At 33.2% G+C, this 21,701-nt stretch overlaps 3 protein-coding genes across 6 annotated transcripts in view; 1 reads left to right on the plus strand and 2 right to left on the minus strand.

Moving 5' to 3' along the window:
- Window positions 1-385: 385 nt before the first annotated feature.
- Window positions 386-12,880, minus strand: LOC111426818 (TGF-beta receptor type-1 babo). 3 transcript variants are annotated; one of them, XM_023061592.2, is made up of 9 exons: window positions 12,464-12,880; window positions 12,114-12,243; window positions 8,176-8,336; window positions 5,971-6,192; window positions 5,678-5,908; window positions 5,458-5,625; window positions 5,049-5,403; window positions 2,909-3,099; window positions 386-2,849 (listed from the first exon to the last, which is right to left on the minus strand). In XM_023061592.2, the coding sequence occupies exons 1-8, from the start codon at window positions 12,522-12,524 to the stop codon at window positions 2,916-2,918; spliced, it is 1,512 nt and encodes a 503-aa protein (XP_022917360.1). In that variant the 5' UTR covers window positions 12,525-12,880; the 3' UTR covers window positions 386-2,849; window positions 2,909-2,915. The 3 variants fall into 3 exon arrangements, with proteins under 3 accessions (XP_022917360.1, XP_022917359.2, XP_022917361.1); XM_023061591.2 differs by lacking the exon at window positions 8,176-8,336 and adding an exon at window positions 11,062-11,276; XM_023061593.2 differs by lacking the exon at window positions 8,176-8,336 and adding an exon at window positions 8,973-9,124 and having other exon boundaries at window positions 12,464-12,879.
- Window positions 12,881-13,104: 224 nt separating this feature from the next.
- Window positions 13,105-15,075, plus strand: LOC111426828 (Poly(A) binding protein interacting protein 1). The gene is made up of 4 exons (XM_023061616.2): window positions 13,105-13,988; window positions 14,045-14,208; window positions 14,263-14,391; window positions 14,444-15,075. The coding sequence occupies exons 1-4, from the start codon at window positions 13,287-13,289 to the stop codon at window positions 14,544-14,546; spliced, it is 1,098 nt and encodes a 365-aa protein (XP_022917384.1). The 5' UTR covers window positions 13,105-13,286; the 3' UTR covers window positions 14,547-15,075.
- Window positions 15,059-21,701, minus strand: part of LOC111426827 (hikaru genki) — a 41,225-nt gene continuing 34,582 nt past the window's right edge. Inside the window, exons 7-11 of one of the 2 annotated variants that reach the window (XM_023061614.2) lie at window positions 20,820-20,954; window positions 20,429-20,572; window positions 19,373-19,594; window positions 18,608-18,799; window positions 15,059-15,602 (exon numbers count right to left, since the gene is read on the minus strand). In XM_023061614.2, the coding sequence (XP_022917382.1) occupies window positions 15,403-15,602; window positions 18,608-18,799; window positions 19,373-19,594; window positions 20,429-20,572; window positions 20,820-20,954 (893 nt within the window). In that variant the 3' untranslated portion in view covers window positions 15,059-15,402. The other variant, XM_071194142.1, reaches the window with a different exon arrangement.

The raw sequence follows: 21,701 nt of genomic DNA on the forward strand, positions 1-21,701 counted from the left end.
TATCGATTTCTCATCTAAGGGGCTTTGACCTGTTGCACGGATAGTTGTGCACATTATTTTAATTCGTTCGTTATAGAACAAAATTGTTTTTAAATACTATACAGTAACTCCAAAAATGGATCTAAACGAGATATTTGTACATTGAACAGAAATCTAATATTTAGCCATTCAGGCATGCTAAAATATATGTATTATCTTTACTTTGATAAATAGTGTAGCATCATAAATATGTTAATTATGATAATTAAATTATCTGATTAAACCATTATTATCAATTAATTCAAGTACATAAATTATTCAAACCAAAACATATAATACATGTGCAATTTTTCTAAATGCAAGGATGTTTTTCCAAAAAGGAGTCGTTTGATAAAACAACATAAAATCGTTTTTTTACGGATTAATATATTTTTCAAATACGTTTACAAATGGTATAATATAATAGGTACTTGCATCTAAGCACGAAAAAACATCTCTGTACAATAAAAATGAATAAAAAAACAAACGGAACTATGTAAGAACGATTAGTTAAGCCACAAATATTTTTTTAATTCATGGCATAACAAAAATAAAAGATAAGGTAAAAACCACTAGCGTAAATATATTACTTTGATAATAAAGTTATGAGAACTATTGCATTTGTTGTGTACATATACATCCTGAGGAATTCTTTCTTTTCTCATTATATAGTTATATTCTACGAATAGAGATTAGAGTATTTATTACTTATACAATTAATTATACAACTTTTTCTTTGTTTTTTTTTAAATAATTATTAGTGTTAGGCGAGAAACGCAAAATTTCATTCGGTGGGATAGCCGAAACTTTTTTTTTGTGTATGGATTTGAAAAGGGAGTTGGGTTAGTAAATTTCTACAACATTCGAAAACTCGTTTCTTTATCGACTTTCTCTAATATCATACCGTAATCTCTATATTTTCTACGGACGGTGTCTACGCGTAGCTAATCGTTTAACAAAATCGAAAAATTTGCGATATTAACATATGGGGATCACAGATTATTTTATACTATTTTTTTTACAGCATGATCATGAATTACAGGTACAACATTTTAAGAATAAGATTATATTAATAAGAAAGAAATGTAGGGAAAAGGCGCGCTTCATGTGGAGTGTAAAATATATATTAACAATTTTTAAATTTGTCAGTTTCTTTTTCAAACATTTGTATCTGTAATTTTGAATCAACTGTAAGACTGATTAAAGAAAAACAAATAAATTTAATATTTTCTTAATCTTTAAATAAGTCTTTTATATTTATGTCTTTGTGTGTATGTAAAAACGTCCAGCTACGATAAAGCACCGTCATCGCTCGGCAAAACTCGACAACAAATTTTTATCTCTGTATAAAAACTCTCTGACACGAATTTGTACCATGCGAAACAGCACTATTGTTAGTTTTTCTTTTTTTAAAAATACTCTCGTTAATTCTTGGTTAACGGCTCTTGTTTTTTTCTTTTTTTTAATTATTTTCTCAATTTTTTGTCATTTCTCAACTTTGTTTAGTGCTATGACTATTATTTACATATATATTGACAAAAAGACGAGAACAATATTTAGTAATAGGTACGTTACAACAAATTTTTTTAACACCTTAAAGATATATTATTTATGAATCTTGAGCAATATTATTTTGTTTGAATAATGATAAATAAAAAGTTTGAAAAATATTTTTGTTTAATAATCTATGGAATGTATCTGTATATTTGTGACTTAGACCTTTGATGTTAAACGAAGATGTTGTAACGTTTTGTGTAATCTTTTTAAAATACAATTTGAATATTTGTTAACGTTAATAATTTGTTGTAACTTAAATTGTACCGGGTACAATTTGGTGAAACTAATTATAACGCTTTCTCTCCTATTGATATCTAAAAAAATATATCCTAATTAGCCAATTATTAACTAATTTTTAAAAAACACTTCCAAAATCAGTCTTCTCAATATATATTTTTTTTCAAATATTTTTCGTTTAATTCACCTTTTCCTCCATGCACCAAATATTTTCTTTTTCTCTTTTAGATATGCATAAGCCACCTAAAGTTAATTTACTTTCTAACTTAAACAATGTTTTCTTTTTAAGTTAATTTTAAATCTAGCTCAAAACGATAACATAGAAATTGATCATTACGTTTTTTTATTTTTGAATCCTAAGCAGAATATTATTTAGGAACTACTAACAATGAAAAACTATTCATATCATTACGAGAAAGTGTTATATTAACAAAAAAAGGTAAACACACACATTTTAAATACAAAACCACCAACAATGTGTATGAATACCTCTTTTAATAATATTAATTTATACGTTTTTTTTTATTTAAACAAAGAGACGTCTATTTTATTTACATTTTACATAATAATGTGATTTGATTTAAATATCTATTTTCATCTTCGTCAAAAAAGTGTATGATATAACCGAGTTATTTTTATCGACTTTGGTATATCTTCATAAATTTACAAGAAACTGTCGAGAACTTGGATAGAAAATGTTGTGAAATGTGAATGGAATGGACTGGGCAGTGGATCATTATTTCCTGATAAAATTTGTTGAATCAACAAACGGAGCACATTTTCGATTAATAGTAATACGATAAAACGACCTATTCATGGATACATTCACTTTTTCTTTCAAAAACTGGTAAAAATAAATTTTATTTTTACGTTTAATTTTTTTTTAATATTAACACGAGGAGGATATAAATGGAACGATAAAACCAACCTACAACCGAGTTATTTTTAATTATTAAAAAAGGGGTGGGGGATAATAAAAATCTCTAGACAACTATTTTAACATTTTCCACAAACGAACAAAGGTGAAACATTTTCATCTAAACAAAACAAAAAGATTTTTAAAAAATTAAATTTAAATCATTAATTATTATCTTACCACAATTTTACATTTTTATTTCTTCCAAAGCCCTATAGTTAGATAGAGTTTTCTTTATTCTAAGTGCTGTAAGTCTTGCCGTTGCGTTATGATACCAACATTCTTTCATCAATTTTGACATAACATGAAGTGCATCACAACTTTGCCAACGGTTCGGAATATTCGGTCTTTGTTTTTCAACACATACAACTCTAAAAATATAAAAAAATATTTCAATACCACCAAGATCGAAAAAGATTTATAAAAAAAAGTCAAGATTTAGAGATTGCAGAGAATTCTGAAAAGAAAGACTACAATTTGTTGGACAGAGTCTGATAAATACCCTCGAAACAGGAAATAGTTGGAATTTGAGAATCATGTCATTTTCTCTATTCATCAAATTTGTTTTCAATGTCATCGCACTGCTGGACAAATCACAATGTGTTTTTGTACAGGGTGGGCAAATTTGGGTGTTATTATAGGCTATCTCAGAAACTATAAAAGATACAAAAAAGTAAGTGCCATGTCCCGGTCTCTTTTTCAGAGACTAATCCAATCCCGCGAAGATCAAAAATCTTCTTTTGTTTTTTAGTTACAGCCAAAAAGTGAAATATTCGTGATTTCAAAAAATGCTCATATTTCGTTTAGTTTTGAAATGATTGATTAATTTTAGAGATATAACATAAAGTTGTATTTTTGTAAATACAAACTATTAAAAAATCTAGTGTCGTCGAAGAAATGAAATGTAGTTTCCTGTAAATTATGCAGCTGTAGGTAAAATCTAAAAAGTTAACAATTAAATAAGAAGATTAACTTCTGTTTTTTTTTTAAACAAATAATTATGTTTATTACACCAATACGGAAATATTTAATGGATTGCATTGTTTTGAATTGGAGAACTATTCTTTTAATTTTTAGTTATAGTACCATAATTTACAGGAAACTGTAAATTTAATTTCTTCGACAACACTAAAAAAAATTTATTTTAGCTACATTCTAAAACAATAAAAAATAGACCTGTCGAACCCTATATTTTTGTAATCAGAAAAAAATAACAAATTTAATAAGAGAATAATCAGTGGTTGTTTCCATGTAAAAAAACGAAAATTGTCATGTCTCAAAATCTAAAACCGAAAGAATTTTTTTGACTACGTCATCAAATCCTCTGTAAACAAGTGTCCTTATAATGTGAGACATGTAAGCTACTTTTTTTTTAACTCTTATAGTTCCCGACATAGCCTATTTGGACATCGAATTTGAACCACCTGTACATCTGAATTGAGTGGTAAAGAAGGATGTTTCATTAAATGATCTAATCCAGTTCATTTAGCTTTCTACCACTAGCACCGAGTGTTGACAAGATCACGAATTTTGTTAATATTTTAGCATTACATTATTTAGATTAGATATTAAACATTTCCATGCAAAAAAAAAAAAAATTTGTTGAGTTTTTTGAATGTTCTAAACGTATTTTCCCCTTAAGAACCCTTGGAGGAATAAACTAAAGCTAATATTAAACCTGGCAACGTGGGAAGAACTACTCTTCAAGATGTAGCAACACCAGTAAGTACTTAGGAGCAGTGCTGGATGATAAGCTTAACTTCAAACTGCACTCAGCACTTAGATTAAGTACTAGGAAAACCCTCAAGCTTTCGAAATGCGTTGGGGGAACAGCTAGATTGAATGATCGACGGTAAGGTTTGGTTATAACGGAAGTTATTTATAGGGACGCTATCAAATCATCCATGCTTCACTCTGGGAACAGCGCACAGCGCGATGTTATATGAGTATACTCAATCGTGTCAACAGACGCGGCCATCGATCTTACTGTTTGAGAGATGACGATTAGGCATAGTATTTAGGATGACTAACGATAACCTCAAGTGAGCCACCAGTAAAGCGGCTATATATACCAAAATTTATCCATTTCTGCGACTCAAGTTTTAATTCAGCGCGATTATTTTCTTAACATTTGCACGTGCTACATAAACGGCGCCCAAAATCTCTATGTTTCAATCTAGGAAATATATAAAAATCTAACAAAATAAAAATTAAAAATAAGTATCTTTGTATGCACTCCTGATGATGACTGATTATAAACAAAACCGGTGATAAATAACATTAATATCCAAAATGGAACTTATTATCAAAAAAAATTTACCTCCTCATTTCCTCTATCGTCGGATCTGGTGGAACAGCATCGTAAAACGGTAATTGATAATCGTCGTAAATGCCGCCTACGTTACATCTACGGGCAATCTCCCAAAAGATCAAACCTAAAGCGTAGACGTCCGCTCGTTTAAACGAGTCGAAATGTTCGATATTCATTGATTCGTCTAAAACTTCCGGTGCCATGTAACGTTTCGTTCCGACGCGATGATTTAGCGGTATATCAACCGTATCGGTTGTAACATCATGTCTCACCGCTAAACCTAAATCGCCTATCGCGCAGGTACCGTTTAATTTTACAAGGATATTTTTCGATTTTAAATCTCTATGGGCTATCGCTGGTTTGCCTATAAAAATAATAATTGATTAGTACTTTAAGTTACAATAAAAGAAATATTTACCTTGTGTGCCCATAATATCCATATGCAAATGTGCTAATCCAGTGGAAATGGACAACGCCATTCTAATCATACTGGGCACATCCAAAGTGGTTTTACCCAAGTAATCAAAGAGAGAGCCGTGTTCATGGTAGTCGGTTATTAACCATAATTGTGTCCAGGTACCATTGTCTGTTCAGGTAATATTTTAATATAAAATAAAAATGAATTAATTTTATTTTACCTTTATTATCAGCTGCAATAAATCCTAATATATTCTCATGCCTTAACATAACAGTTTGGTAAATTTCCGCTTCCCTGAACCACGACCTCTCTTCCCTCGAGCTAAATATTTTGACGGCGACATTTTCGCCTCTCCAACGTCCCTTCCATACCTCCCCAAAACGACCCTGTCCTATCGTATCGACAAGTTGAATTTGCCGAGCAATACTTCGTTGCACCAATAAAGGTAAACCTTTAAATTTTTAAATTATTTTATTTCTTATATTATATTTAAAAAAAAAAGTTTTGATTTACCAGATCCACTCCCACTGGTAGTTATTTCAATCATATATTTCAAACTAACCCTTGAATTTAGAATGGGGAGGTTCGGTGCTTCCATGCTATCTTCAACCGGTGGCAGTGGGATGTGTAGTCTTTTGTTATGCCAACATTTCACCAAAATTAATACAACTAAACAGATGACAAGGCATGGTACAGCTATTGCCACTGCTATTTGCACAGTACCCCATTTCGACTCTAATTTTTTAAAACAAAAATTAATTAAATTATCAATTATAACCATATTTCTACTGTGTCTTGAAAACAATTCAATTAATTTAAAACGTACACAGTAGAAATGTATGAATCGTTTTAATTTTTTTTAATGGTTAGTCAATGAAAGCAAAAAAATAGAAACAAAAAAAGCAAAAAAAAAATTTCATGCAAAAAATCTTAATCAAAGCATACCCGAGACCTACCTTGATCCCATTAAATTCAAAAGCAAACAGGCTAAAACGACGATTATGTGAAAAGCAAAAATGTAGCGAAGACGATTTTTGGTCGAAGCGTGGGATATCAAAAGAAACATGCAAACTAAAAAGAAAGAAACGATTCTATTTTTTTTTAATTAACACTAAGAGGCATATTTACTAAATCAGTTATGATTTCGAGTGTCTGGCACTTTTTAAAACATACATTGATTCTCTGACGTTCTGAAACATAGAAATTAAAAAAAAATCTAAAATATAGGCTTTCCATTTTATGAATTATACTATAAATTCTTCCGTTAAAAGCTGATTTTGTGTGCGATGTTATTAACGCCGCCCTCTCTCTAAATATTACCACTAATTAGGCAATGATCAATTCATTTTTTGATATGTTTAGATTTTTAACAATCACATTACATGAATGTAGCGGACTTTCACAATTTTATTGTAATTTTTATCCGAATCATTTACAAAAATTTGATATTAAATATTTTATAACATAATTAACATAATCTTTACTATTAATTAAATTGCATTGAATCATTTATTAAGTAAATAATCAAGGAGGAAATATAAACAAAGAAAAATACTTTGTTATTCAAATTTTGTGATAAATACAGTATTTATTGCATCATTTGTGTTACGCTCTAAATGTACAGATATCTTCGACGTTGTTATCAAATCTCGGCGTAACAATTATACGCAGTACATTCTGCAAAAATAACCCTTGATTAGAAATGAAAGAGAAGAATATTCTCGAGATCGAGAATAAAATCCCTTGAAAAACTACATCCCGTTGTATGGTGGAAGGGGAATTCTTTTGGGTCGACATTAAGCAAAGTAGCGGTTAAGATACTAAGTATGCGTGCAGCACCAGAAAAAAGCTTCAGCACCTACAGCTTTATTCCCACTGCGAAAAGAACTCGGCTGAGCTGGTAAAATAACTTTCATTGCTCATAATTATTAGATTCTGCCAAAAATGTGGAGGTTAATGAAGACAATGGAGACCTTTCTGATATTGAAGTGATTGAATTCAGTCGATTCTTTTTAATTAAACAAAGTCAGGTTTTATGACTCAGGTGTATGACTCAGGTTTTAACTATCGGTATTAACTGTAGAATGGAGCGTTCATGGATAGCGCCGAATGCAAAGAGAGATTCGTACAGATGCGTGTAAGGACAAAACCGATAATAGCTTTCAATTTGATGAATCGCCGGCCAGCCCATATTGGTTTGGTCCATAATGGCACAAAGGTAACCAAGCTCGCAAAGATCTTGATACCAAACGAGCCGATTGCGACATTCCACGGAATAGTAATTAATAAAATAAATAAATAGAATTGGTGTTTAATAGAAGATTATTTTAACTCTTTTTAACTACACTGCAACTGAATAGTTGATTAAGTTTTTTTATTGTTCTTTTATTTTTATTTTAAAATCTGTATTATAAGTTTTTCTAAAATGTATTGTAAATGATTCGGATATAATTACAATTAAAAAACACCCACTCCACAAAGAACATACGAAACAATATTTTTTATGATAAGACAAATACACTATGAATGTAATAATTAACAGATTTATATGTATTGGTATTGATATAAACAGTTATTATAAAAAAAAGAAACATATTGAAAAATAATGTGATAATGTATGAAACACCCCATTGACAAATTATTTGATAAAAATGAGTTGTTCGTCTTCTTTGAATTTTTGAAATCGATTTGTTTTTTTTTGTACAATTATTTTAGTACCTTGTAAGTCGTCTATTGGCAAGAGTAAAACAAGTCCCGAATTGCAAAAATCGGAGTCATCACAGCAGGCGGTCGCAAACGTTGAATAATTGGCTACACCTTCTGCCTTGCAGTAATCTGTCCTTTTGTCTTTCGGGTTAAAAAATATGTTCTTTAAACATCTGCACAAAATGAATAAATTTGAATCCTCTCATTAAAATAAAACGATTTCAAATTTAAAATTAAATGTTATTAATTATTAAATTATTACAAATCCTAATTTAATCGTTTGCCTCTAAGCTTGTAAAGAACCCATTTGTTTTAGCACCTTTGAAGAGTTGGAAAAGACAAAGCGCGTAAAAGCTACTAAATTGTAAATTAGAATTCCCTTTCGTATTTCCAAAATTCCCACTTTTTGGTGGCTAAATAGGAAAAAAGTGCTAATAACAGTGTTTCCGGTCTATCAACCAAAATGTGTTTTGAGTATATGTGCTCACGCGTGTGTTTGTTAAATGCTGGAAGTGGATGAAGGTCCAAAAACAAGGCTACTGCTAGAAGAAAATGCCTTGGCAAAATAAAAAAAAAATAATATATATAAATTTTCACAAAAACAAAAAAGTAAGAATTTTAAAATCTACTTTTTAGCGAGCAGTTTTCATTCAGTTAGATTTTCAAATAAATAAAAAAAAGGTAGAATATATACAATATTAAGATTTTTTTAAATAATAATGTACGGATAAAATATATCTGGAAAGGTTAGAGATAGCTGAGTAATAATAGTAGTAACCAAGTCTGTAGTGATTTTTCGTCCAAGTTACCTTGGGGAATTTCTGTTAGTGTAGGCTTTAAGTCACCGTTGCAGAAGTCTCTGTCCTTACAACACTTCAATGACAAAAAGCTTGCCGAATGGTTCATACTGTGGCAAAGCAATGGGTTCTCGGCGGGTACCATTAGACCGGGCGTCATGCACCTAAAGATCGTCACCAAAAAAAAATCCGCACACATCAAATTCAATTTTCAAGATCATAAATTTCATTCAATTCAATTTTAGACGATCAATGATAATACTAAAATATATCCCAAAACTTATATCCAGCATAAAAATTACGTTCAACGACATTTTTAAACTGGAATAAATTCGAATAAATTTTAACAACTTACATTATCAAAATAGCCAGTCGCTAAAAACTTTTTAGGATCAACAGGATAATGACTTTATTAGGAGTTGAAGGATAAAATGAAGTTTTTGTTATTTTAAAATTTAATATGAACATAAAACAACATCAAAATGTTGAAAGTTGGAGCAACATTAAAAAAATTCTATCTTTTTCTTTTTGATTATAGCCATTTTTTACGAGTTAATGAAACTTCACATATTTAGTATAATACTCTTAGTTTTTAAAAAGTATAAAAGCAACATAGATGCGAAATCATTGCACTCGGCGGAGAAAGCTTTGAAGTTTCCTGCGAAATTACCCAGCAATCCATGTTAGGTTAAATGTCTTCTATGATAATATTCCCAGTCTGGATATGCAACGAGGTACTGTAATGGTGATGTATGCGGATGACCTGCTCTTGGTCGTAAGTAGCAAGACTAATATCGAAATTGAGGAAAAATTTGCGATTGAGTTGAAATACACCATAATTATTAGTTAGCCCACAGATACATAGGTGATACAATGGTGTTATTGCGAGGTAACCGGAGATGATGAGGACAATGAGGGGAAAGTTGTGTATGAGGAGTCGTGGTGATGATGGGCAAGAACGTGATGGGCTGATAACTGAGATGAAGGTACAATCGATAAGCTTGGAGATGGAATGAGTGATGAAAGGGGAGCAATAGACACAAATATAAGGTGTTTAACAATAATGTGATAGCGGTGGAGTGGTTAGAGGGAGGTGGTGAAGGATGTTAAAGAGGCGTAAAAGAGGAGATGGGTAGAATCGGATAAGGATAGAGGGGTGTATAGGTTTATGAAGGATAGATGGATGGGTGAGGTTACCATGTCCAGCTAATCACGGAACATGGTTTATTCAACTGAAGGAGCAGAACGGAATGTGTGTGCGAGGTGAGTGAAGACACCCTGCAGCATAGCTTACAGAAGAGTCCGAATGAGAGAATAGTGCAGAAGAGGAGAGTAGGTCAGGAGGAAGAGAGAGAGAGAGAGAGAATGATGAAGAATAGCAGCCTTATACAAAACGGCTGCAGTAGTAAACACGAAGACCATGGGAGTGATATCAGCATATCGAACAGTAAACACTGTATATCAACCATTTCACAATCCAGACTATAAAAAGTTATTGCAAATATGGATAAGGAAAGCCCATGACAAACTGATACTCTACGCTGATACTATAAGCCACCACTTACAAGATACTAAACAAATACACACTGAAGTGAGGAAGACGACTTAATTTAGATAACATGGGCCACTTCTACTCAAGTGGCAGAAGTCTTGGTGTTTGGTGATGGAGTTGTTTCGAAATGACCAAAAAATGCCTTGCAGGATTCTCCAGTACGTTGAAATAGCACGATCATATGCTTGAAAGAGCGCTGTGTAAACTAGAGCAATGAAATAAAAACGATGTTATTTTTTTCAATATAAGTTCATTAACTCTATAAACAATGATTTACAAGATGTTTTATATGAAAAGACATTTTAATATTGCTTCAACCTTACAGTGTTAATCTAAATAAAAAAAAATAAATAAAACACACAATTGTTATTAAAAAAATGTCGTTATTACAATCGCTTTTTTTTTAATCTCATGAAAAGTAAACACACAAAATTGATTTTACAACGACTATTCTAATACCCAACCCAATCATTGTAAAACAATTTCATTATTTGTAAATATGGTGTTAAATTCGTTTCAATAGCACAGCAGCCCAGTTCGCAATTTTACCTTGCACCCCATCACCTTCAAAGGTCTCGTTGTTATTGTTGTTGTTGCCGCCGCTACTATTTTGAAAATCGTAAACCGCATCGGCGAATTGCGGTTTCAATCGGTCGTTGCAATAATCCCCGTTCCGGCAACAGCCGTACGACTTGTAGATTCCGAGCGGTTCATCGCACAACGTCGGTGTATCCAACGGGAAGTAATGTGACTTGTTATAACAGCTATAGCGCGGACACAACAGCACTTAATGCGTTATTATACGAGGAAAAAGTTGCATTCACAAAAGATAATAAATGAGAGTAGTTTTATTTTGCGGCTCAAATATTTCTTTTAACTTTTAATACTTTTGATTAAATTTAAAAATGAGTAAAATTAACCTTGACTGATTACAAATAAGTCACTAATTTTTAAAAAAATGATACATCTATAATTTACACATTGTCGCTACGTTTATTCAATTATTGTTATATACTCTGTATAAGATATAAAATAATAAATCTTGTGATATAAAAATAGATGATAAAGCGACCTGCTTTGATACGTATATAAGTCATGTCAAGGACATTATATTTGGCGACGAGGTCGTCATTAGTAGAGAAAACGTCGCCGTTGGCGCGACAATTCAGAATATAACTGTTAAACTGGTGATAATAGGTTTATATAATCTCAAAAATGTTTTAAAATTCCTTTTTTTCAAGTACTCATTGAAGTGTTCCTGAGATAAGATATCTACCACCTTAAACAAACACGAATAATATAAAATCATTTCGATAACGTGTTTGTATTGATTTTATTTTTATTTTTACTCTCCATCTTATTGTAATTTTTTTTATTAAGTGAAGAAGAAACATTATTGAGACGCCTTTAGCAACTACCTCCTCCTCATTATATAATAATGATATAAACATTGAGACGTTATGGACCAATTAAAATTAAATTACTCTTTGTTTGAGGTCTCACAGGGAATATTTCATGGGATAATCTTAGGATAATAATAAAACAATTTTGACTGGCTATAAAACTTAACTAAGATTATTACAGAGTTTTTGTAATTTTACCTGTATCCGTATTTTTTATGTTGACCGTCCCGATAAACCATAGTAAAACAATATCCCTCTGTTTCGCAAGTTCCGTTTTTGCAATTGTCGCATCTGCATTTTAAAGTTTTTGATGTCTTTTCAATAGAACCTACGTAAACATAAAAAACCGTTCAAATTTTCGTTATAAAATGTTTGATTTATAAAAAAAATAAAACATAACCTCAAAAAAAAAAACAACTGTCAAAGTGATAGTTGTAAACGTCAAATTTCCGCAATGTGACGTCACGAAAACACTACGTACTGAATAAATATGCTCTATTGCTAAATATTTTTATTAATTTCTTTATTTTTATTATTTAAAAGCTTACCAAAGCACAATTGACATAGCCAAATTAGACACAAAACGTATGTGATGGTAGTCCGTTGCATTTTTTAAAACACCTGATTGCGGCGATTATTAACACGGACGCCGGAACAGGGTAAATAACACTTCGCGAACCGGCCACACTGCTCGCATAGTTGGGTCGGGTCACATTTTCGCGGGGCCCCCCGAAATTTACGTCAAAAGTTTGCACTAAGTACGACGAATTTTTTTTCTAACTATACGTTGCTAAACGTACATTACACCAATGACGACGCTCACCACAGGACGTAGTTGACAAAGTCTTGCACGTGTCAATTGTTGACGGTAGAAGTGAAAGGAATTTTTCGAATGTAATTATTAATGAAAAAATCTCCCGATTCCAACAAAAATACCAGCCATTTCTGTCTCTGGCCGTAAACTTCAGGTAATCCCGATAGACGGCAGTCAAATCGTTTAAGCGGGCCGTTTAATTTAACTGTCAAAAATTTTTTTACGACTTAATGAATAAATATAAATAAATGATAATATAAATAATTAATATAATTATTTTAAATAAATATAACTGCGAAAGTATTATTTTTAATCGTAAAACAAGAAAAATTTCTTAATTCTTAAAGTAGAAATCTTTTTTCGTTTCAATGTTGACAACCATGAAATCCCTTCATTTTACATTTTGCTACTACATTCGCGAGAAACGTCGTGTTGTCGTCCATGTTTATGTTTTATTGTGAAATTGCGGTGTAAAGTTGAACGTAAAATCAATCGACGCGTATTCGTGAGTGATAACTGAAAAGTTCTTGATAAATTGTGATCGTATCTTGAACGACATGGAATTTCCCAAGTTGTGGGAAAGCGACAAAGAGTATAAACCCCTTCGTCACCCTTCGAGCAATGACAAAAACCATTTAACGGATTCGTCGATGTCCAGTGATGGAGATTATTGCAACTCTTCCAAAACTCCGCTTAGAGCGGAAGCTAAAGAATGGTTTCCTAGGGGTTACACCCCTCAACAACAAACACCGCATGTCGCTTCAGGTCATTCAATAGATGATCGTCTTAAAAAAATTAGATTGGGCGAACCTCCCAGTGAACCAGATCCAGCTTTTGACCAATCTCATTTGGAATCAATACTTCAAAGTTTAACTTACGATCCTGGACAGTTTGATAATTTGTTAGAAACACTTATGGACCTTCTTGAACCACATTTTTCTGATGTGAATATCTCTCAGGTTGCTGCGGATATGGTCTTCCAGTACGCTGTGATGGAAGCAAGTTTTAGGTATAATGCGGCGAGAATATGTTGTATTGTTGATGAACAGTCTCCAATCTTTCGATCTCATTTACATATTCTTTGTGAAAAAGAACTTCAAACTAACACCAATGGACAAGGTCTTACCTTGTTTTTGGCTGAGTTATACATGCAGTTAAATTATGAAAGTATACATGAGAGATTTTTGATATTATCCATTGAGAATCTTTTAAAAATGGGGCAAGAAGAAGATCTGAAATGTGTTTGTAAGGCTTTAAAGGTACACAACATTATTATTATATAGATTAATTATTAATATTATCTTTATTGATTTAGTTGACTGGATATTCTTTGGAAGAAAATTATTCTCAAACATTAGATGGCATTTTTGCAAAACTTGAGCAACTCAAACCAACATTTTCTCAATCGTTGAATAATATTGTTGAGTCAACAGTTAATTTGCGCAAGAATCATTGGGGACGCAATACTAATTCAAATAGGTATTATTAATAATTTAAAAATAGAAAAAAATGATTTATTAAATATGTATTTAGCACCCAAGAACAAAATGGGGAAACTCCCGTTACCCTAGATGTTGACTCAATTTGTTATGGTCCGGATGGTCAAGAAATAACCACAGAAGAACACGAGTTTCTGTGTGCAAATATCGACGATTATTTAGCGTAAATAATTACCTCTAAATCAAAATATGTAATTAAATTTGTTTTATTTTAGTGATGAATCATCTGATCCGGATGATCTTTTTGATCCAGAACCAGAAATGGATGCTGAAATACAAGAAGCATTCCGCGAGTTTGTAAAAATGGGTAAACGATAGATTGGTGTTTTGTTTTAAAAATAAAATGATGACATGATTGTGTAAGTTTGTCTTTTTGCCACAAAAAAAGGACTAAAATTCTTGTTTTGCTTTGTTTGCTTCAAAGAGCACCATGTAGTTGTTTAAAAATCCAACTAAAAATAATTATACAATATACATACTGTATTGAAAGTAAATTGAATGTAGATGTAAGTTTTTATATGTTTATAAAGTGAAAAAAGTAAAAAAAAAAATCGTGTAGGATGTATATTAATCTGAATATGAAATGGAAAATAAAATAATAATGGTTGTGATATGTTTCATGATTAATATCGTGATGATATTTGAGAGTGGTGTTTACAAGTTTCGTTGTAAAATATTCTATATGAGTAACACATTATTCAGTACAGTTTCTTTTTTTAATTGTTAAAAAGTCATTTTGTGTTAGTATTTCGAGTTCTTGTGGGTAACGTTAAAATATATTACTTACCGCCCATGTACCTATTTATTAATGAGTGTATAATAAAAACGCATTTGTAAATATAAATAATTTTACATTTATTTTGAACACACTAATAAAAATTGACTACGACATATAACATTCGAAGGCCTTATGATATATTCTATCATCTCTGGAGTTTTTTTTTTTATTTTATTTACTTTTTTTTATTTAGAATTTTCTTGTTTTACTCTCTATTGTATTTTCATCCATTTAATAATATCACTCCATATTATCATACATAATTACATAAAAATTATTGATATATTTTCGAAAGTACAAAATTTCACGTGAGGGCAAACATTTTTTTTTTGTTTTAGTGTGTAAATTTTCGTACAAAACAATGGAAAATAATTTAAATCTTTTTTTTAACATTTATTATATTTGCGAATAATTGGTACAGTGGGGTAATGGAACGGACCATTTTCCATCCGGTAGGCATTTCGGTCGCGCTTCTAACGGTGATTCGAATCCTGGGTTGCAAATCACTTGTAATTCATCTCCCGGTTCATATGCAAACTTAGATGGTACTACAGAACCATTATCTGGTTCACCAACATAAGGACATCTTGGTTTACCTTTAAAGAAAATCAATTTTATTTAACAAATAATAATTAAAAGGGGGGCGAATGGCTCAGTGGTAAGTGGCTCCCAGTGAATACACGCCGAGTCTCCTCCCCGTCCTTCGGAGGGGACGTTAAGCCGTCGGTCCCGGCAACCAGTCTAACATCTCTGGTTGTCGTCATATACAGTCATGTTCACGGGAAATGCACACTCAAGGTCAAGCGCTGTTGTAAGATCTGACATTCGACTGGCTAAACGGGCTGAGCCGAACGCCCACGAGCTTGGTCGGATCTCACAACAGCGTTTGACCTTGAGTGTACATTTCCCATGAACATGACTGTACATGTGTACCTGGAGGTTGCGAACGCAAAACGGGCTGAATGCGCGTCTGCGCTCTTTGAGCAGTACTGCCGCCAGCGGATGTACCCAAGTTTCTGGGCGCTGGAGTTACCAGCCCGGCTTGTGAGGGGCTTCAACTGTCTAGGCGTTGGAATTACCAGCCCGGCTTGAGGCGAGGCGAAGAAGCGGTATCAGCCTATCGGATGCCATTAGAACATCTTTCACTCCTCCAAATAGGCATACACATGGCCGAAGTAATCCGTGAGGATGTACAAAGGGACCGCTGGGGCCCAAGTGCTTTGGTTATACCACCTGTGGTTTAACCAACCTCACTTGAAACTACATACAACTACAATTAAAATATATAGAAGAATGATGTTATCTGATTTGATATCATTTTCTGTATACTAGTTAATAATTCTTAGTCACTATATTCAAAAAAATACAATTTTAGTCTTTAGTTGTACTGGAAAAAAATTGTTATTGTTATAAACATAGGATCGAAAAGTTTGGTTTTAATGGACTGACTTGATAGGTTAAGAAGGTAGCTGAGAAATTTCATTCATTGGCTGAGACATAGATGGGCGGATAATTCAATAGTTTCTGCTGCAGACTGATACCAAAAGTATGCCCTATTTACTTGGGAGCGTCGATGTATAAAACTACAAAAATTGTGTAGCAGCAGATATCTAACACAGGAGTTGACTCTAAAATGTATGTATGACCTCGACGACAGCGAAAGTAATTGACAATATTTTGGCAGAAATGTTACTGATTTTGGTGGAGATTGAGAGTTTATTGCATCAAGCTAGCGCAATGGGAAGCAGTACTATGAAAGGGTTAAATTTAGTTTCGAAGCTTTTCTTGCTTTGAACGCTGAATATATATATATGACAAGTTCAACTGATGCACTGCAAGTGTTATGTGGCCCATACGCACAGCACTTGCCTGCATAGGTCGTAAACCGCGAGTAAGTGCGCATGTGTAGGACCAAAATAGTTTAGCATGTTCAGTTCCAGCCAGAACTCGCAAAAAAAATCATCGTGCAAGTCCGAAGGTAAGCATGAATGTGTATGTTAATTTATTCGAGTCAACTATCGGATTTTATACTTGATAAAGGTATCCATTTTTATACGTGAGTGATGAATATTTTATTTTAATGAGTTTTAATTAATTTCAGTCTCCCAGCCAACATCAGAAGACCTGTCAAGGATTTGTAACATATCGATAACAATCATAATCACTGGAATTACAATGAAAGTTCTTAAGAAAGATTCATCCTATAAATAGTTAGTCATGCTTTTGTGCATTTAGTATGTAATATTGATTCTTCAGATGTCATCATACGTGAATATTTATGTATTTACAACTAGACTATAGTATCACCACACTAAATCTTATATACAATTTCATTAAAATTGTGAAACTGAAGAGAATAATGTATGGCGAAAACTGGCGTTCTGTTTTGCCCCAGAGCTTAACTGTACGTATTTACTCGCGGACTTACCTGCGTATGTATGGACATTAATTACATTACTTGAATTGGCGTATCTTACACATCAAAAGGGAAATGGACATGTATAAGGGAAAGCTGCTGCAAAAGGTAGGTAAAGAACAGTGAACGAGATAATTAGGAAAAGATATATGGATAGGTGGATACATTAAGAGATCAACTGTTGTTAGAGACGGAATTTAGTAGAATCGACATTTTCTAAAACAAATGTTTGCAGAGATATATGAAATGTACGAATTGTGGAAACAAATGAGATAATAGAATCATAAAAATGTGAGGAAAATAGTGACGACGATGTGATGAGAGTTGTAATCAAGACTGATGGGATTATTAGCTAAATGAGATCAATGATGAAGAGTCTTTATAGAAGACAAAAAGATTACGCAAGAAATAGAAACAGCTGAGGAATTTATATTGATTATGGCAGGAATGTGTGAACACATTGAGATTCTGAATAAAAGTGTTTCTTAAGTGTGAAGCACTTTAGTTGTTCAGTTTAGGAACTGGACCTTGATTCTCAACATTCGTAGTCTCTTGCTGAATTTTGGGTCTCAGATTCAAAAAGCAAAAAAGGTGAGCATTGTTGAGAAGCAGTTCATAAGCAGCTTTATTGAACCAATGTAACCTTGCTTGTACACCTGATTTCTTTGAAAACATATTTTAATAATCTTTTCTGTATTCGTTTGGGTTCCTTTATTATTCTGACATTCCTCTGCCTCCATCAACCTTATTGGATTCATCGGAATCCAGCATCTTCTAGATTCCGACTTGTATTTAATTCTTTCTTTTTGGCTTCTTATTTTTTCAAGTCTTCGGCTTCTGCCTATTTCTGTGTTTTGGGTTATTTGATTCTGACTCTTTTCTTCATTCGTTTTTTCCTCGTTTCTGGTTCTTCCTTTTGCCTCTATAATCTCTAACACATAAGTAAATTTATACCAAGCGATCATTTACAGCAATAATCCGCATTGTGTATAAGCCAGAGAAGTGTTACTTATAACTTTAAGAAAACTACAAAATATGATAACACACCGATGATAAAGCTATGAAAACACATGTTTCTCAAGTTTGTAAATTAACGTGTTATACTCAGCAACTATTAAAGATTTAAAAACTCATATCAATAAAATAACTACCAAAAAAATTCAATTTTTATAAAATTTTTCTTACAGAACGGTGGCGGATGAGACCAATATCCAGTTTCCGTACAGATGATAGAAGCTTCACCTTCAAGAACATGTGCTCCTCTACAAGCGAATTGAACGAGACTCCCAACAGCATACCGACCTCCATCCATCCCGGCGGATTCCGATTGAATCAAGTGGCCGTGGATTGGAGCAACCGGTGGAGGACATTGAATAGCTGGAATTCAACATAAGAGCATTTAAAATTTGATATCCATTCGTCGTATTCTTATAAGGAGTAAGCAATTACATTAGGGAGTGTCGTAAATTAATCCAAAACGCGTCGGCGCGTTAAACGCGGCCGACGGGCAACGAAAGATTTACGATGTCGGCTGTCGACGTTTTATGAATAAACGCGCTCGTTGTTATTGGGCATCGTTCGAATGGGATATATTTAGGTCGTTCATCGCGGAACCGCGCGAATGTTATATTTCGCATTTCATCGAAACGGGATTCAGTGTTATTGTGGTTCTGGTGGTCGAATCGCAATATCCATTTTTGTAATTGTAATGAATACAGTAATTTATAGGAATTTCTGACAAAGCGTAATTCGAACGAAGAGTGATAAACCGGCACCTCCACCAATATTTTCTATTCTATTCAACATAAAAACTAGAATAAATTCGCCGTTAATTTTTATTAGTTTTCCAAATGGATATCGTTGGTTAACCGTTGATGGGGTAACATTTCGAGTGGCTTCGCGTGTTTCCGTGCTGTTGTTACGGAAGTTAATGAAGCATTAACTACTTACGGACGCATTTGGGTAGCGGACCGCTCCAGTTACCGCTTAATTCGCACTCGAGACCCGGAGGCCCCATCAGACGGTAACCCCAGGCGCAGCTAAACACAGCTCGGCCACCATAGCTCGAGTTGTGTTCTTCAAGCTGGAGGTGAGGCTCGTAAAGTACGGCTGATGTGTCAAGAGACGAACAACGCACCGGCTCACAATTAGGAACTGGCGCAGACCATTTACCTAAAAAGATAAAAAAGTAAAAAATCACGTTTGAGAGGGTTAGCGTTGAAAATTTAAATAGTGGTCTAACGTCAACGTTGCTCGAGGGTTTAATTTTCAGGGTTGGAAACCAATCTCTGCTGCAACAGTTTCTCAATTTGTCGCTTGAATGGCGTCGCGACGTAATAGAACCCGTTGCTGTAGAGCGTCCACCATTGTGGGATGTTATGCATTTTTTAAACGCGTTAATTATTCACGACGCGTTTCCACACAATCAACTTGGTTATTGTACGCGGTTTTGTTTTACTATTTTAATTTGACAAAATATATGAGACCTACAAAAGTCTCAATAGGGTTTCATGCCCCAAATAGGTTTTCATTGTACCACAAATTAGTTACATTACGTGCAATTAGTGAATTCACGTATATGTAACATTCTCTTTGATGGCCATTGTCTAAATATTGACTAATCATATTCATATGAAATGCTCGGAAATGCAATATTCGCGCGAATATACCTAAACGGAAACCGGAAGTAAAACCGTACAGGAGGAGTAATAGCTAACTGTAATTTAGTAACTTGAAAAGCTGGTGGTAGCCAAGGGCGAACACTTTGTCTAACTGCTGTTAATTTAAATTCACTCCTCCATTATTGCTAGTAAAGCGGCGTAATAAACCCGCGGTGGTCATTAAAACATCACCGCAGTCGTTCGTTTATAAAAAAGAACCCTCCTACGTGAAAGATGTGGAATTCGGTGAAAAATTACCATTTTAAACGAAATTATACAATTTGTGAAACATAAATTAAATCACGAAATCAATTAAAAAGGAATGAAAAGCAATTTCAATTCTTACTTGAAGCCTGACAGGTAATATTGGCCGTCCCATTAATCCTGAATCCTACAGGACATTGGAAAATTGCCGTGTGTCCCAACCGTGTTCCTTCCACTCGTACGGTAATATGCATCCCGGATACTGATATAGGTTCACAATGGATTGCTATTGCGAAGTAAAATTAAATCTTTAATTAGCTTTTCCAATATAAAAAAATCAATTGACGTAAAATGTTCATAAAACGCTAGGTATGTTGAAATTCGGTGTGGAGAGAAATTTTTTATGACCAAATGCAGAAATCAATACATTTTTTGTATGAAGTTTTTTATATATTGATTTGCAATTTTAATTCAATTCTTTTTTTGTTTTGGGCGATTCATTATTAAAAATTGATATGAAATTTAATATTTACCAGCGACATGTAAAGATATGCTGTTGGTGATCCCACGCGGAGTTGCGCAAGTAAAAGTGCCAGAATCTTGCGGTTTCGAGTAATAAATAGATAGTCTATATTTCCAATCTCTTTCCTCAGAAGCAATTGCCCAACCTGAAAAAGAAAGAAAAACTTAAAAAACAACTTCTCCGTAATGAAAATGACTCCCCTCTTCCTAACGAACAAGGTCTAATTAATCAGTAGCGGCCTTGAAGTGCTTCTCTTTTTTGTGCTAAGTCACCCCAACACTTGGTTCTTTCTTTTCTCTTTCACCCCCTTACGTCGAGATGATTTTTTTCATTTCACGTTGAGATGGCGTAGGATTATTCCGCAAACTTCACTCTAAGAACAATTTGAACTCCATTCAACGGCAAAATTGCCTATTTGTTGGCTCGTTTATGGGTTGGCCGTTTAAAATACTTGTGTCGAGGGTTAAACGTTTCTTTAACGGTGTAGGGGTTATTAAATTAAGTGTCAAATGTCATGGGACGACACCTCATCCCTTTATAAACCGAAATGTCCTATAAATATAACCAACCGAACTCGTCAACGCATCGATGCCAGTTTAATAAATGTACAGCACCTGATTGTGCAGAATTTGACATATTACCCCCGTTAAATTTGAGAAGCTCAACATGCGATTACAATAAACCGTTATCGGAAGAAATTGTGGACCCAAATTCGCAGTGGAGCGAACGAGAATGGATGTTGTCCAGGGAACTGTCCGAAGCGGAAACAAAACTGGAATGCTTTAAAGAGAAATTACAGATAGTATCTGAAGAAAGAAATAGATTGCTCGAAGAAAATTCCTTAATAAATCAAAATATAAAAAATGCAGACCAAGAGTTGGAGGAGGTAAAA

This window comes from Onthophagus taurus, chromosome 2 (genome assembly GCF_036711975.1).
Source record: "Onthophagus taurus isolate NC chromosome 2, IU_Otau_3.0, whole genome shotgun sequence".
Lineage (NCBI taxonomy): Eukaryota > Metazoa > Arthropoda > Insecta > Coleoptera > Scarabaeidae > Onthophagus > Onthophagus taurus.